Source organism: Saccoglossus kowalevskii, chromosome 1 (genome assembly GCF_978046115.1).
Source record: "Saccoglossus kowalevskii chromosome 1, keSacKowa6.1, whole genome shotgun sequence".
Taxonomy (NCBI): Eukaryota; Metazoa; Hemichordata; class Enteropneusta; family Harrimaniidae; genus Saccoglossus; species Saccoglossus kowalevskii.
In genome coordinates this window covers 20,817,350-20,831,863 of record NC_140641.1, presented here as the reverse complement: position 1 = coordinate 20,831,863, position 14,514 = coordinate 20,817,350, and the positions used below count along the sequence as shown (strand labels likewise).

General features: G+C 36.7%; 1 protein-coding gene across 1 annotated transcript; it reads right to left on the bottom strand.

The window, feature by feature from the left end:
- Nucleotides 1-707: 707 nt before the first annotated feature.
- LOC100375780 (X-ray radiation resistance-associated protein 1-like) lies at nt 708-14,321 on the bottom strand. Its single transcript, XM_002738577.4, has 14 exons — nt 14,213-14,321; nt 12,684-12,892; nt 11,859-12,003; nt 10,253-10,350; nt 9,785-9,930; nt 8,338-8,445; nt 7,531-7,745; nt 6,755-6,945; nt 6,257-6,469; nt 5,761-6,075; nt 4,725-4,899; nt 3,928-4,040; nt 2,943-3,113; nt 708-928 (listed from the first exon to the last, which is right to left on the bottom strand). Exons 1-14 carry the CDS (start codon nt 14,307-14,309, stop codon nt 770-772), a joined length of 2,355 nt encoding a protein of 784 aa, XP_002738623.1. The 5' UTR covers nt 14,310-14,321; the 3' UTR covers nt 708-769.
- Between the last annotated feature and the right edge of the window lie 193 nt (nt 14,322-14,514).

The window sequence follows — 14,514 nt, the reverse complement described above, 5'->3', positions numbered from 1 at the left end:
TTTCTGCTTTCCCACTGTGGTAAAACTAAGATTTACTGTAGCATACAATGATATAGAGCGCCATACAGTGTTCAAATAGAAGTCTATGGTAATACTATTCTGGCAACCATCGCGGTGAAAACAAAGGCCGAAAACTCTCAGAAAAAGGTACTTTGGGATGGTTGTTGAGATTCCCCTGAACAGTGTAACAAGATTAGCCCTACGTGTGATTGTTCAGGATTACTTCAAAGTCGAGTTCCTGTTTTCTCGAATTTTCACCAGCTCTTTGCTTGGCGTTCCTCAGCAGCGTGCACAGAGCCCATAGAAATGCATGTACAGTGGTGCGCGTCTTAGCAACGTAGAACGTCTTGTGACGTAGCTCCGCCCCAGAGGATAGTGCTGTATACAATAAACAGTTCCACAGTATTTTTGAAGGAAAGCTCAAATAATAACATCCATTTTTTTATGAACACACTGTTTAAGTCGTATTAAATTCAACTATGACATCACACACACACACATCAAAATTTACAAAATTTAATTTCAAAATTTAAATGCACACTATTTACAAAAGCACAACACACCCTATATGTACAAATATTAGGTGAGTTAAGTGGACATCTTTGAAAAAATATACACATAAAAGCACCCCCAAGTTGAAACAATTCATTGGTCCAGGAAAATGTACATAAAATGCACAGTTTCATCAGTTGAGCACAAAAAGAATATTCTTAGTTTCACTGTTTATTGTCAATGTCAGCAAAAATGAGTTATAGCTAAACCCATTTGTCTAAACTTCTTTGCTCTGCTTTGCCGAGTGTTTTTTGTGTCCTGATTTCAATTTCTTTTTGGACTCTGATATAGTTTTTAAAGTATCTGCTATGGCTACAGCAGTTTCATTGTCTTCTTTCATTGAAGCAGCATGAACTGTTTTGTATTTGCCTTGAATCTAGAAGAGAAAAAAACACAGAAAACAGGAATATAATTGACTGGGTAAGCAGATGTTCAAGTTAAAATGTTCAGCACGTTCGAAATATGGTGAACCAGCCATCTGATCACATAGATTTGCCTTTGTTCAGTTATACAGACAAAGACAAATCATCAAACTATGTTTGGTTGTGTAGTCGTTAGTCATCTAGAATATAATAAAATCTCTCAAAAACATAACCTTCATTGATGGACGACTACAGAACAAAACAATATCAACTCTTTGAACAGCTTTTGCGTAACCCTAGACTGTCAACAGTCCCTCTGGTCTTACGCGTGTGTGTTTTTTTTTTATTAATATTAATATTAATCAAACGCCGTAGGCGTTTGCGAAATGCCGAAGGCATTTCAAGCGAGGGCCGTAAGGCCCGAGAGACTGTTATAGCCTGCTGCGCCACCACTCGCCACTGTAGAGAAATTCTCCTGTAGCGTACCATCATGATTGACAGGCAGAGTGATGTCATAAAAATGCTAACCAATCACAAGTCATACGACGGTTTTCGACGAGCCTTTAAATAACTTTCGCCGACATTCTGCATCCTTTTTACCAGAGAATTCTCTTCCGCATAGAATACAAATTAGCTCCTTGGATCGGGGGGAAATGCACAATTTACTCACTACTTTCGTCGGAGTTTTACTGGGCGAAATGTTGTCGTACATCATGAGACACCAACGCACTCTTCCTTTGTTTAAAATTAGATAACTCGCGTTCGCAACTTGTAGTTCTGGATAATACTTGGCAGAAAACGATCTATACTCGGCGAGACGATCAAAGTCATGCGTGACATAAAAAAAACCCGCGATTTGACCTTTGCATAACAGTTTAACTCCGCCCATATGCAAATTATTACTACGTCATCGAGATGCATGCATAATTAATAGCAAGGCCAGTCCTGCAGGCTATAACAGTCTCTCGGGCCTTACGGCCCTCGCTTGAAATGCCTTCGGCATTTCGCAAACGCCTACGGCGTTTGATTAATATTAATAATAAAAAAGAACACACACACACACGTAAGGCCAGAGGGACTGTCGACAGTCTACGCAACCCACTTATATCATAAAGCATTCCGTCACTAGAGGGCGCAATTTATAGAAAAGGTGTATTGAACATTTTAATGAATTAAAGTTTCAAAATTAAAAACAACTGTGAATATTTTAGTAAATTCAGAAACACCCTATGTTCTATTATTATTCCTAGGCAACAGTTTTCGATAGCTACCGAATGTAGCAAGTAAACACCTAAAGCATTCTTCACCTGCATGCTGTTGTTTCATTCAGACATATTTCCAGTGCGACCGACAACAAACACATCAGAAACTAAGTATAGCTTGAATAGCTTTGGTCGGAATATTTGTGAGTTGCATGATGTCTCGATATCATCACTGTATTGCCTCGACATCAAAGCAAACACAGCTTCCACTGTGCGCAGCAATATTTATTCTCGGAGCAGACATCCAGGCATTTTCACCGCCTGGCAACCATCACCTGCAAAGGCCGAAAACTCTCAGAAAACGGTACTTTGGGATGGTTGTTGAGATTCCCCTAAACAGTGTAACAAGATTAGCCCTACGTATGTAATGCATATAAATTTGATTGTTCAGGATTACTTCAAAGTTTGTGCTGTTTTCTCAAATTTAGCTATTTTCACCAGCTCTTTGGCCGGCTTTCCAATGCACCTCACGCAGAGCCCATAGAAATACATGGTTACAGTAGTTTGCGTCTTAGCAACATACACCGTCTTGTAACTTAGCTCCGCCCGAGGATTTTGATAGCTTGGCCAAGCGCGTTGATGAAAGAAACAATCTGATTGGCTGTTGATAATCTGATTCTGAACTGTGAGGGCACTGTCACATGCACATAGTTCTAATGAAATACTTCAAGGTGACAGTGGAGTGCTTTACCGGGAAATTCATCTTGAAAATTCAAGATGACCTAAAGAGGAATAAAAAATGCCGTGAAGTTATAGGGCCACGTACCTCTGCCAGTAGTTTTGTTGCTTCGGGTAATTCCTTAGCATATTTTTTCTTGTCAGCTAAGATAGCAGCTAAGCTAGCTTCCTGTGTAATGATTCTATTCTTCATGTCCTCTAATATTTCTTCTAACTTCTCTGCTTTGTCCTTGTGTTTTTTACCATAATCCACTTTACTCTGTAAACAAATATATCAACAATTCAATATAACTGATATAACCCAGGGTAACCTAACGTGTTTTTATTTAAATATATGTTAAATCATATTATTCAATTTATATAATTTTGACACATTATAAATGTTCTTCTACAGTTATTAAATCATATTTTTGTGAGCAAATCAAGGATAGACTTGCTTCATGATGTTTATGGATGCATTACGAAAATGTTCTAGAAGTCGCATGACAATTCATATTTATACATGTGTTTAAAATGTGTTTCGATTCATTAGATATCTGTCTCATAATTCCATTGAGTGTCAACCAGGGTTAACTGTAACTGAGGCAGATTGAGATAACAAAGCAGCACTACTTGTACCAACTGGCCCTGCGGCCAATATTTAGTCTTGTTATTACAGAAGACAACCCTGCATGACTTATAGTAGAATATTAGTGTGTGGCGTTTTTGTGACTACTTTATTGCATGCATCAGAATACATACTTTTGTGATGGTGTTATATGTCACCTGATCACCCAAGTGTATTGATATCTAAAAAAGTAGTGTCTTGGTGTAACTGAAAATGGCGGGATACACAAGAAGTCAAACGTGAAAGCTCTCTGGTTTCTTTGACGTTTCGCCAACACATCACATAGTGCAAGAATAAACATTATTCCTCGAAGTGGAGTTTATTTGTTTGTCATCTTTTTGTCTTAATCTGAGACAGAATCCAAAGTGTACCGAGCTTGAAGAAAAAGCAACATTTCATAAATATATTACTATCACTTGGACAGAACAAAAAGTTACTTCATTATCACATTTTTTACAATACTCACTTTTTGGTAAGGTTCAAACGGTTTCTGTATTCTGTCCAGAGCCACTGTATTGTCTCTGTACACAGTAGGATGCTTTAATGCAAACTCCAATGCTTTAACATTCCCATGAATATCTAAAAAAAAAAGTTTACCGGTAAACTTAAATGAACAAAAATCAACACTCTGACAATATAGTAAAGTAATGGCATCATACAATTGCATTGGCAGCTGCTAGTAGATAGGCCAATATAGTCAAAATATTTGAATAATTTTCAATATTCCAGTATACTTCATTTAAACTTTTGTCATAATAATCAATTTCTCTCATACTCTTTTTCGTTATGTTGCACATAACATATTTTTATCACTGACTACACACAGATTATCGTTCTGTTATTACTAATACTAGCAGTAAAAGACTAGTATTAATTTTTGGATTTAGTCCCATAAACAGTATAAGCTTTGAATAAACTGCTTCAGTCAGTTCATAACATATAAGTACCTGTACATAAATGGTTGGTACACCTGAAATGAAATAAAATTCCAAGACTTTCAAAGACATTATTTATCAGTTTTCCAGGACTATACCATCCCTACTTTGGTCATTTTTCGTATTGAGAATTATATCTGTCTCTATTGAGACAGAATTTTACACTGCTTGTCCAAACAATTTCTTTACATTTTAATGGTGCTTTCAATAGACTTTTTATGCTGATTGTTCATTTTCCATGACTCAAATGAATTTTTCCAGGACACCTTTCAAATTCCAGGACTTTCCAGTATACTAGTATTCCAGGACCGTACAAACCCTGGCATACCTTTAGGCAGCATGAGATCGGGATCATCCTCCGCATCCAGGAGAAGTTCATAACCTTTGTATTTGTCTGGCATATTCATAGAAACTGCAGCACTATCTGGTCTCATCTTGCTTGTTTTTTGTGTCTGTACCTTGTCCTGTACACTGTTCATATCTTCCTCCACCTGATCATCAACCTAGGGAGTCCCAATAAATTTAAAACTTTAATTAACAAATACACTCTCTAGTGAATTTACATATTCATGGCGGTCGATATCCACGCTGTATCATATAAAATTGATTACCAGTATTCGTTAAGCAATGATCAAAGACCAAGTTTTAAATTGTGGCAAAAGTGGGAGATGGGCGCTTGACCGGGCATGGGCACTAACGTGGTCGAGTACAGTAATTAAGACATTTTTGCATGAATATTAAAATGAATGAGATCAAAGTCAATCAAAATGATACTATAAAACATGTTGAAAAAGTGACATACTATTTTAGCGAATTTTGGTAAAATGACGTAATAGCGAAATGTCGATTTAGCGAATCCCTTTTGTCTTTGTTGATTTCCTGTTTTCACGATATTTATCAAGATTACGATGTATATAGAAATGATCGCTAATTCTTGTTCTCTGTTTTTACATATATCATTTATTATGGTAACACTAAACAAAATCCAGAGAGCATTCGGTTACTGTAGAATACTTTATTTTCGCTTGGAATTTATTTTCGCTATTTTCGCTGAAGGGATGATTCCCTGAAAATAAAATCCAGCGAATATACTTTTTTTCCTATATTTAACATTAAACTCATCAAAAATCAGTGAAAATAAATTCCATACAAAACGCCCAAAAAGCCTTTTCAGCGAAAATTAATTCCAGCGAAAATAAAGTATTCCACAGTAACTCTTTGTCTCTATATGTAAAACAGCCCTGCTTTCAAGTTACTGTTTGTACAAAGTTTAAAAAGTAGTACCTGGTATGAACTTTGTATTTTAACATTATACTGTATATATTCACAGTGATGCAGAATTGGTTACCGGTACTACCACTTACCTGTGTGAGGAAAACAGGATCATCAGCGTTTGAATCCTCTTTCTGGAAGTTTTCTTCCATCCAAGTCTGGGTCCTAGACATTTTATCTTCATCGTCGTCCTCATCAACCTCCGGCTTGCTTGGGGGCAGTGTTGGTGTAATTGGTGGTAGTGGTTTGGAATGTTCCATGGTTGGATTGGGTGCTGATCTCGCCCGTAGTGGCGGATGTGGTTGAGGTGTGGGTGGTTCACTGGACGGTAAGGCGAATATGGACGGACCTTCCAACATGAGCTGTTCGACAGGGACTTTTGGAACCTTTGGCACGTGTGAGGACACCTGAAGAGTAGAAACAAATATTTAACGTCTGTTCACCACTGGCATAAAATTATAATTTGAGACGGCTTATGGTCACACTGGAGAGACGTTTTATGAAAATAGAAGCGTCATCACCTGAATGTGACAAGTACATTAATATATATAAAGCATAAAGACCCCCAAAGTGAAACAGACATACTACCTTTCTATCTTTCTTGATAGGCACTCTTGGCCCAGGTTTCTGCGGTTTCTGTGGCGAGAGTCGTGTAATATGAATACCTAACCGATCTACCAAGTATCTCTTCAATAACGGAGGGTCACCGCTGTTCAGTGTTGTAAGTGGATTATTATGTATAACCAATTCTGTCAACATTGGCCAAGCAGCTACCGCCAGAAGCCCTTCCTCTTCAGCGATCTACAAACATTTAAAACAAATAATACCGGGTATGAAGTGTGTAATCATGTGTGAGCATCGACAGGTTTAGGGGAAATTTCATGCACACAACGATGTCGTTTTGATTGAGCTTAGTAGAACATACACAAATGTGCAAAAAATTACACTTCGACATCCAAGTTATGCATAAGATAGACATCAGATATTCTTGTTTTTCCGAAAAAATTTGAAAATCGTTGTCACCACTGTTGAACACTTATCACTGATTGATCATTACAAATAAGTGTGCGATCGGGTATAACATACCTGATTATAGGCAAGACTGAGGAATTCTAATTCTGGGAATGGAGGAGGTGATTCCCTTGTGAAGAGTTCGCTTGATTGCGTCGTCTGGTTGGTGCTATGGTTACTGTAATTATCATCTACTTCTTCCTCCTCTTTAATCTCTTTCAAAGTTGATTCTATAAGCGATGCACTGGGATTGTTGATTACTTCCTCTGAGAAAAAGTACAACAAACAGCCACGAAAATCATCAAACAATTGCCATAAATAGGACACAAATGAACAAATGTAGCTGATAGGTGTTGCAACTGATGCAAAGACTTTTTTTTTCATCCTTGAGTGAATTTAAATATTTAAAACTGAATTATAATAAATCAATTCAAATTAGAGAACAACACACAAGAACAAATTCTTAACTGTGTATATCGAAAGCAGTGAATCACAAAGTGATCCTCTAACTAACCCTGAGTCAAAAAGAACCTGATCTACACATATACGAGCTTGTTGCCTAGTTCAATACGCACCTATCTTACTACCTTTCTTATTACTGCCACTATTCTCATCTACCAAGTCCGGCTGTGCACTCTTGCCTGTCTCTTTAGTTTTTGTACTACCTACACTATTCTTTCTGCTCAAGCTAAGATCCTGACTAAGAATTCTACATATGGCCGGCGATACGGTTCCAATTCCTATCACTACATTGAGGTAATCAAATAGAAACAGAGCAATGAATAAGTATATTTCAGATACTACACTATTAGAAATGTACCTATGCAAAGACAGACAGACAGACTGTTTACCTTCTAACTCATTTCTGCTACTTTTTCTACTTGTAGCCCCCCTACTTGATCTTCTACTCGAAGGTAGACTTGCGCTGTCCCCTGCCGTGTGCGGTGTCGCATGACGTGGTGTTGTTGCTAATGATGGCGGCTCGCTTTCCACCATTTTGCCTCCCATTGCTTTGAGATGTGGCACGGAGTAAATACTGTTTTTGTCAAGATTTAGTCTTTTTAGTCTGTGTAATGAATGGAAACAAGAAATAAAATCGTCAGATGAGCTTTATTCAAGTGTGACACTTCACCATTAACCGATACCTATAGCATGGTATTTTGACCACAAAATAAACAAGACAAGACTTACAGCTGACACAAATAGTTAATACGCTTCAATGATCACTGCCTTTCACATACATTTGTATAAAAAAGTTTGCAAAGAAACAAAATAAATGTACTACAAAACATCCCAAATTCGCAGTTGAAAAGAACTTTAACAAGGTCAAAAAAGTAACCTGTGATACACTAAATTTTGAAAATAAGGATTTAACCGGTAAACTTGTGAATGGCTGATTTTTCCCCGTCAAAATATTGCTGCAATATTTTGCACATTTTAAATCAAATTGACAAAATTCTTTATTTGCTTAGATTTTTGACTTTAGGTTTTCATTAGAGTTTAATTAAGTTTGATTTTAGTTTTTAAAAAAATTGTGGGAAAAATTGCTTAGGTCTATTTTGTGAAAAATGTCAAAAGTTGACATTGTCCGTGTATGGGTTAAATAAAGAAATTGTTACATGAACTATTGCTGCTACAAATAATAATACAATACTTACTTCCTTAGTCCAGCTAGATTTGCAAATGTTGTTAAGTCTGTAAGCTTGTTATCATCCAAGAATAAAATCTCCAAATTTGCAAACCTAGTCACTTTCATGGACGAGTCACTGGGAAAAAAAAAGTGTCAAGATATATAAAAAACATGAATTTATTAATTTTCAATACAAAAGTCAGAATTTCATTAAACAGAACTGATGACAGAGTGGAGTCTATGTTTATGCAACCAGGGGACTGACATCAACAGTAATTTGGATGCAATACAACAAATTGCTAATGAAGTCAACCCTCAGTGACACAATACTGAACAACATCCAATACAGTCAAAGTGATAATTAGTCTATGTCAGAAATATGTTGAGACCATTAGAGATAAATTTTTACCAATACTCTGATCACTATTGACAGAAACAACACAATAATTTGAAAATTCGTTTTTAGGATACATAAAATATAAAGCCAGTCAGCAATATGCCTTACAAGTCAGAGCAGGTTATGACATGGGAATCTACTACTCCAGTGAAGTGAGTGGCTGTGTCTGACTTGTATGCAAATGCCAAATCAATAGTAGGAAATGAGAAATAGTGAGGTTATTTTAAAATCTCAATTTTAAATTTAGAAAAGCAAACGCTAATAGGTGATTTTCCGTACAATTGCGAGATCTCGCGAGATGCCGCAAAAATCGAACGATTTGATTTTGAACGAGAATTTCTTTATTTCGTAGCTTACATTGACCGGCCGATCTTCGACAGAGGAATATTGCTTCCGAATACCTTTACTTAATCGAAATTGCCTATCATCAAATGTGGACAGCACATTATTAAGCATGGAAATGTCCCCGAAATACTTTCGCGTTTGTCGAATCCCACGCGATGTTTGACGCGACTACGACGCTATGACCTTTGTTTGTCCTGTTTTTACGTTCGATTTCACGCATAACGCGTGATTCTCGCAGTGAACGGAAAATGGTCTATTGGCATCTTCTTGTGGAGGTGGCTCTAATCATATCCTTCCTCATCAAAACATGTTTTCCAAATGCTATCATGCACAGTCGAAGTTGGAAAGGATGCAATGATGACATAGGAATACCTAATAAACAACTTTCAAAGCACCAAAGTTGTAACATTGCGCCCTGTTCCACATGGGTTCTATACAACGTATACAATGAGTGTATTACACATACCAGTACATTGTTTGTACACAAAATCTGTGTTTGCCTTGCATTAAGATTATGACAGACGGTTTTAAAAAATACATGTGCCATTACAATCAAATATCCACAGAGTTTAGACAGGAGTGAACATTGCAAGAGTAAGGTATAACCACTGGTATCCTTCAAATTAAGAAGGCTAAAAACTAAAAAAAACTCATTTTTGAATAATTGTATTTAATACACATTGTTGTAAAGCTTATCAACACCAATATAATAATATTTTTGGAAATAACTTACTCTACATTAAACTTGACAGGTTGGGCCATCTCTGAGGGTAAGCATCGGAGGTTATTGCCACTAAGGTGCAGTACTTTAAGTTTCGCTAGAAGTCCAAGTGTTAGAATATCTTCTTGCGATAAATTATTATATGATAAATCTAAAACCTGAAACAAAAAAAAATCCAGCCAAACGTCATATCAGTTTATCAGTGGTCAATACAAGTCCTATCTTCACTCACGGTTATAAATAAATTATTCTGTTCATTTTGGTTTATGATGTGCACTGATAAGAGTAACTGCCACACTACTATTCACACTATTAGTAGCTCACATGTGCTAATGTAAATTACACTAACAGTAATATTTTAATAATTTAGTATACAGCTAATGCAATTGTTTGTTTATATGGGCTTCTTCTAATATTGGAAAAAGTAAACAGTGTCTTCCTCTATCATAACCTATCTATGTCCAATACTACGTAACTTACCTCCAGACATGGAAAGTCGTCTAAATCAATTTTTAAATTCCGAAGTCCATTTATAGGCATTTCTAATTCTCGTATAATTGGAAAGTTATTGAATGCCTCTGTGGGAATAAAACACACAGGCTAGTGTTATTTTTTTTTTTTTAAAAGATACATACATCTGATTAAAATCCCTTGCAGGTAGAGGTTTTTTCACCTTTAAAATATAATTCTGGTCACCAGTGACATCGCCTCTACGTCTGACCAAACGATTGTCCAAATCAAGTTCAACCAATTATTGGACAATAATGTGATCAGAAGCACAGGCGCTCGGAACGTTTCCTGGATAATAAAAAAATGACCTAAAGTGGGATCGGCATAGTTAGTCAGTCGCCGGTAAATTCCCCTACTACTCATATAATAAAATATTATAAGAGTAGTAGGGGAATTTACCGGCGACTGACTAACTATGCCGATCCCACTTTAGGTCATTTTTTATTAGCCAAGAAACGTTCCGAGCGCCTGTGATCAGAAGTACGGTAGAGGCAATGTCACTGGTGACCAGAATTGAAAGCATGTAACTGTCTACATACATCTGGCTTTGAACACATACCGTACTCGACCACGTTAGCGCCCAGGGTCTTCAACTCATAAAATCAGAATTTTTTAGGGGTGGGCGCTTACCCGAGGACCCCCTCGGAAAAGAGTGCAACTGACAATTTTAATTCACCGCTGACAGATTGCGGGGATATTACGTCTTTGAAGATTTGAGGGAAAATAAAATTACAAAATTAGGTGCGTCGTCATTGACTCTTACAATGAGTCTGTTGGAACACAGTCAAAGTCAAAATCTTCATCATTATCGCCACTGACATATGTGTCGGATCATACGCAAACTCTTGATAAAAAGCACTTTCAGCCATGGTGTATTTGCATTTGACCTGCATCAACGACTTTTGACCTAATGGGTCAAGTCTGTTATTATCCAATCAAAATGCTGTGTGGTACCAACGCAATTCTTTGGAAATTCCCGAAGACTCTCAGGTAACGCAATGCGGAAGTGAATTATCGATGTCGAAGTACGATCTGTTGGAATTGATTTCGACGAATAAACGACACGTTTTTTTTTTTTAAACGGTAACAAGCAATTTTTATCGGTAAACTGAATACGACATGAAATATTTACTACATTATACTTTTATTAACAGGTCGTTGTCGAAGCGTAGTTTACGCACGATTTATACCGTAGTCTATGCATTCACAACATATTCACGGCAGTCTATATCCACACTGTATCATGATACAAAAACGATTACCAGTATTCGTTAAGCAATGATCAAAGACCAAGTTTTATATTATTGGCATTTTGAGGAGGTGGGCGCTTTGCTGAATGTGACCCCGAATATAAAAATTGCGCAAAAGTGGGGGGTGGGCGCTTGACCGGGCATGGGCGCTAACGCGGACGAGTACGGTATATAAACATTGGACCAATGGGATTCTATTCCAGTAAGTACAGGGCATGTACCACACACAAATAACCAAGATCAACTGCATTTTTATTTTTATCAATCATGTTTCCTATTTACTTAATGTTGCAGAAAAATGAGTTAACCATCACACTCATACTCACCAAATGGTAACAGATTTTCCGACGCATTCACATAGGCTACATTATCAAAAAGTTGGAAATCCTCTTCTCTGACCTCACTCAAATCTTGACCAATGATATTGACAGAGCAAAGATCAGAAGGGTCCTCCACACAGCAATGTCTTAACTGATACAACAAATAAATATCATGTTAGATCATAGACCTTGGAGGAGATTTTCCTGGGTCTACTCTATTGTTAGATAGGGAAACACCAATAATCAAAACACTCGTACATATTTAATTACATACTTTTGACCAATCAGCAGAGTTATAGACATAAAATAGAAAGTGCTCGTCTGAAAACTTCATCGAAATGAAACACAGCAGCCCCTTGTCTGTAACAACAGACTTGCAATCACTTTTGTTTTTTTAAGTATTTATGGTTATTTTGTCATTTACTGGTAATTTGCAATCAGATTTGGACAAGTTTGTAGCCTGTCAACTGAAAATTTGAACCTGTCTAAAAGAGTGTCTGCCTAAAATGATTAGGTAAACACGTTGTTGGCTAAAAGCCAGCAGGTCAGAGGTGGTTTAGGAGGTATCCTATTCTTCAGTCATGTAGGAGCTGTTCTATTTTTATCATGTATTGACTCAATCTGATAAAAAATTTCTCATTCACCTCGAACTATACATGATACAATGTGTAGAAATTCAATCAATTAGCAGCCTTGTTACAAACAACTGTGCATTAGAATGCAATTCACTTCATTAAGACACCCTCAGTGATTGGTTGGTTGAAATGCCAACAGAGAAAAAAACATAACCCACACTAGACTCCAATGGAGTTGGCAATGAGCATAACTTACAAGGAAAAATCCATCCAGCAAACCTGGAGTTTCATCATCTTCTCCTGCAACAGTACTAGATGCCGACGCCCGTGCCCTCGCTCTCGCTTCTTTTTCTTGCTGTTTACGCTCCTGTTTGAGATCATCGTATGTTTTTGGTTTTGTGCATAATATTGCTTTGAAACGTCTCCTTTGTTCAGCTCGATGTGAAACCAACCAGGCTCCACCAACTAGACAGCAAATGAATGCAGAGGTATGTGAATACACATAATCCATATATAAAGGTAACACATGGGCATCCAATAATGAATTATTTCTTTAAAGTTGCATTTCCACATTGTATGTTCGCAGAAAACCTCTTACTGACCCTTGTAAGCATCATAAGGGCTTCCGATTTTGTATAGTTCTTAAGAAAGTTTCTTTTGTACCCCACCCCTATAGTTATCTAATGGGGAGCATATACAATGTACAATTGAATTGGGAGGGGCTGGGAGTGGGGTTAAAGTTAGGGATGGGGGTTGGGTATAAAAGGAACTACTAGTATTTCTGAAATTTTATTCAACAGAATCCTGAAATTGAATTTTTAAAGTTTTGCTAAAATAAATAAAATAAGTAATTACAACAACGAAAATTGAATGTTTGATTTGGTCAACCTCATTGATGATCACAATAATCAGCGGAGAATGTTCAGCATACATGTAAAGTAGGAATGCGAACTTTAAGCATGCCAATTTACTGATCCAACAAATTATTTCAAAAAAACTTTAATTGAACTGCTCGCTATGAATTATTGGCAGAAAAATTTGTATCACCATCATGGCGAAATTCCAGTTCTGTCAAGTTGGATGTTATATTATAGGTCAAAGGTCATTGACAAGAAAGTGTTTGTTTTGACTGTAACAGTTTGATCATAGACCCTCTTTTAGAGGGTCTATGGTTTGATCAACTAACTGGCGATATTATACTAGTACATGCATTTTACTTTTATTGATCAAGTGGTTTTCAACCATCCTTTTGAACTTATAAATATTTCGTGTTTATGTTTTGCACAACACAAACGTTCACACTTTTTCACCTTCGAGAATTGCTTTATTTCATTACGGTTACCGTAAAAATTATATATATAATGTATTGGTGACTTCAGCTCCGAAGGCTTGACATATAATAACCATGCACACCGAAACCAGACATTTTTGTTGAAGTTGTTTTGCACAGAATACTGTAGTAGCTTGCGTCACTACATTCCAGGTTAATAATCTCGAATGTAAATAAAGCAGCAACATGAGGTCTCATCCATGGAATTCAAGCAAAATATTTCATTGGTCTAATTAAGTAAGAAATCTTAACAATCCTAGACATTAAACAAAAATTATATATTCTCAGTGTTTGATGATAATTAGAACTACGGTTAAAATTAACATGTCAACGTCATTCACGAGTATTATTTGTCGTGATCAAAGCTCATATTTTTCTCATGAAAAGGAGTTATATTGCATTGATTATAATTAAAATTACCTGAGATTGTACATTAATTATTCAATTAAACTTACATTCGTCCGATGGTCTGATAACACTCCTAACGGGGAAGCAATTGGCGGCATAACCCCCCGTGCCGTCGTCCAACTTCACTCCAGCGGGCACCGCCATTTTGGACTTTGCCATAGAAACATTGTTTACAATGGAGCCGAAGATTTTCGATTTTTAACGAAGACGCTAGCCTCAGTGCGAAATTTTATAGATTAATTTATTTTAAATTTAAAGAGACCTTTTATCTGAAATATATGGATTTATTGTCCTAAAGTGTGATGTTTATTTTTTTCTAACATTGCTAAGGAATTATTACCCAGCATGC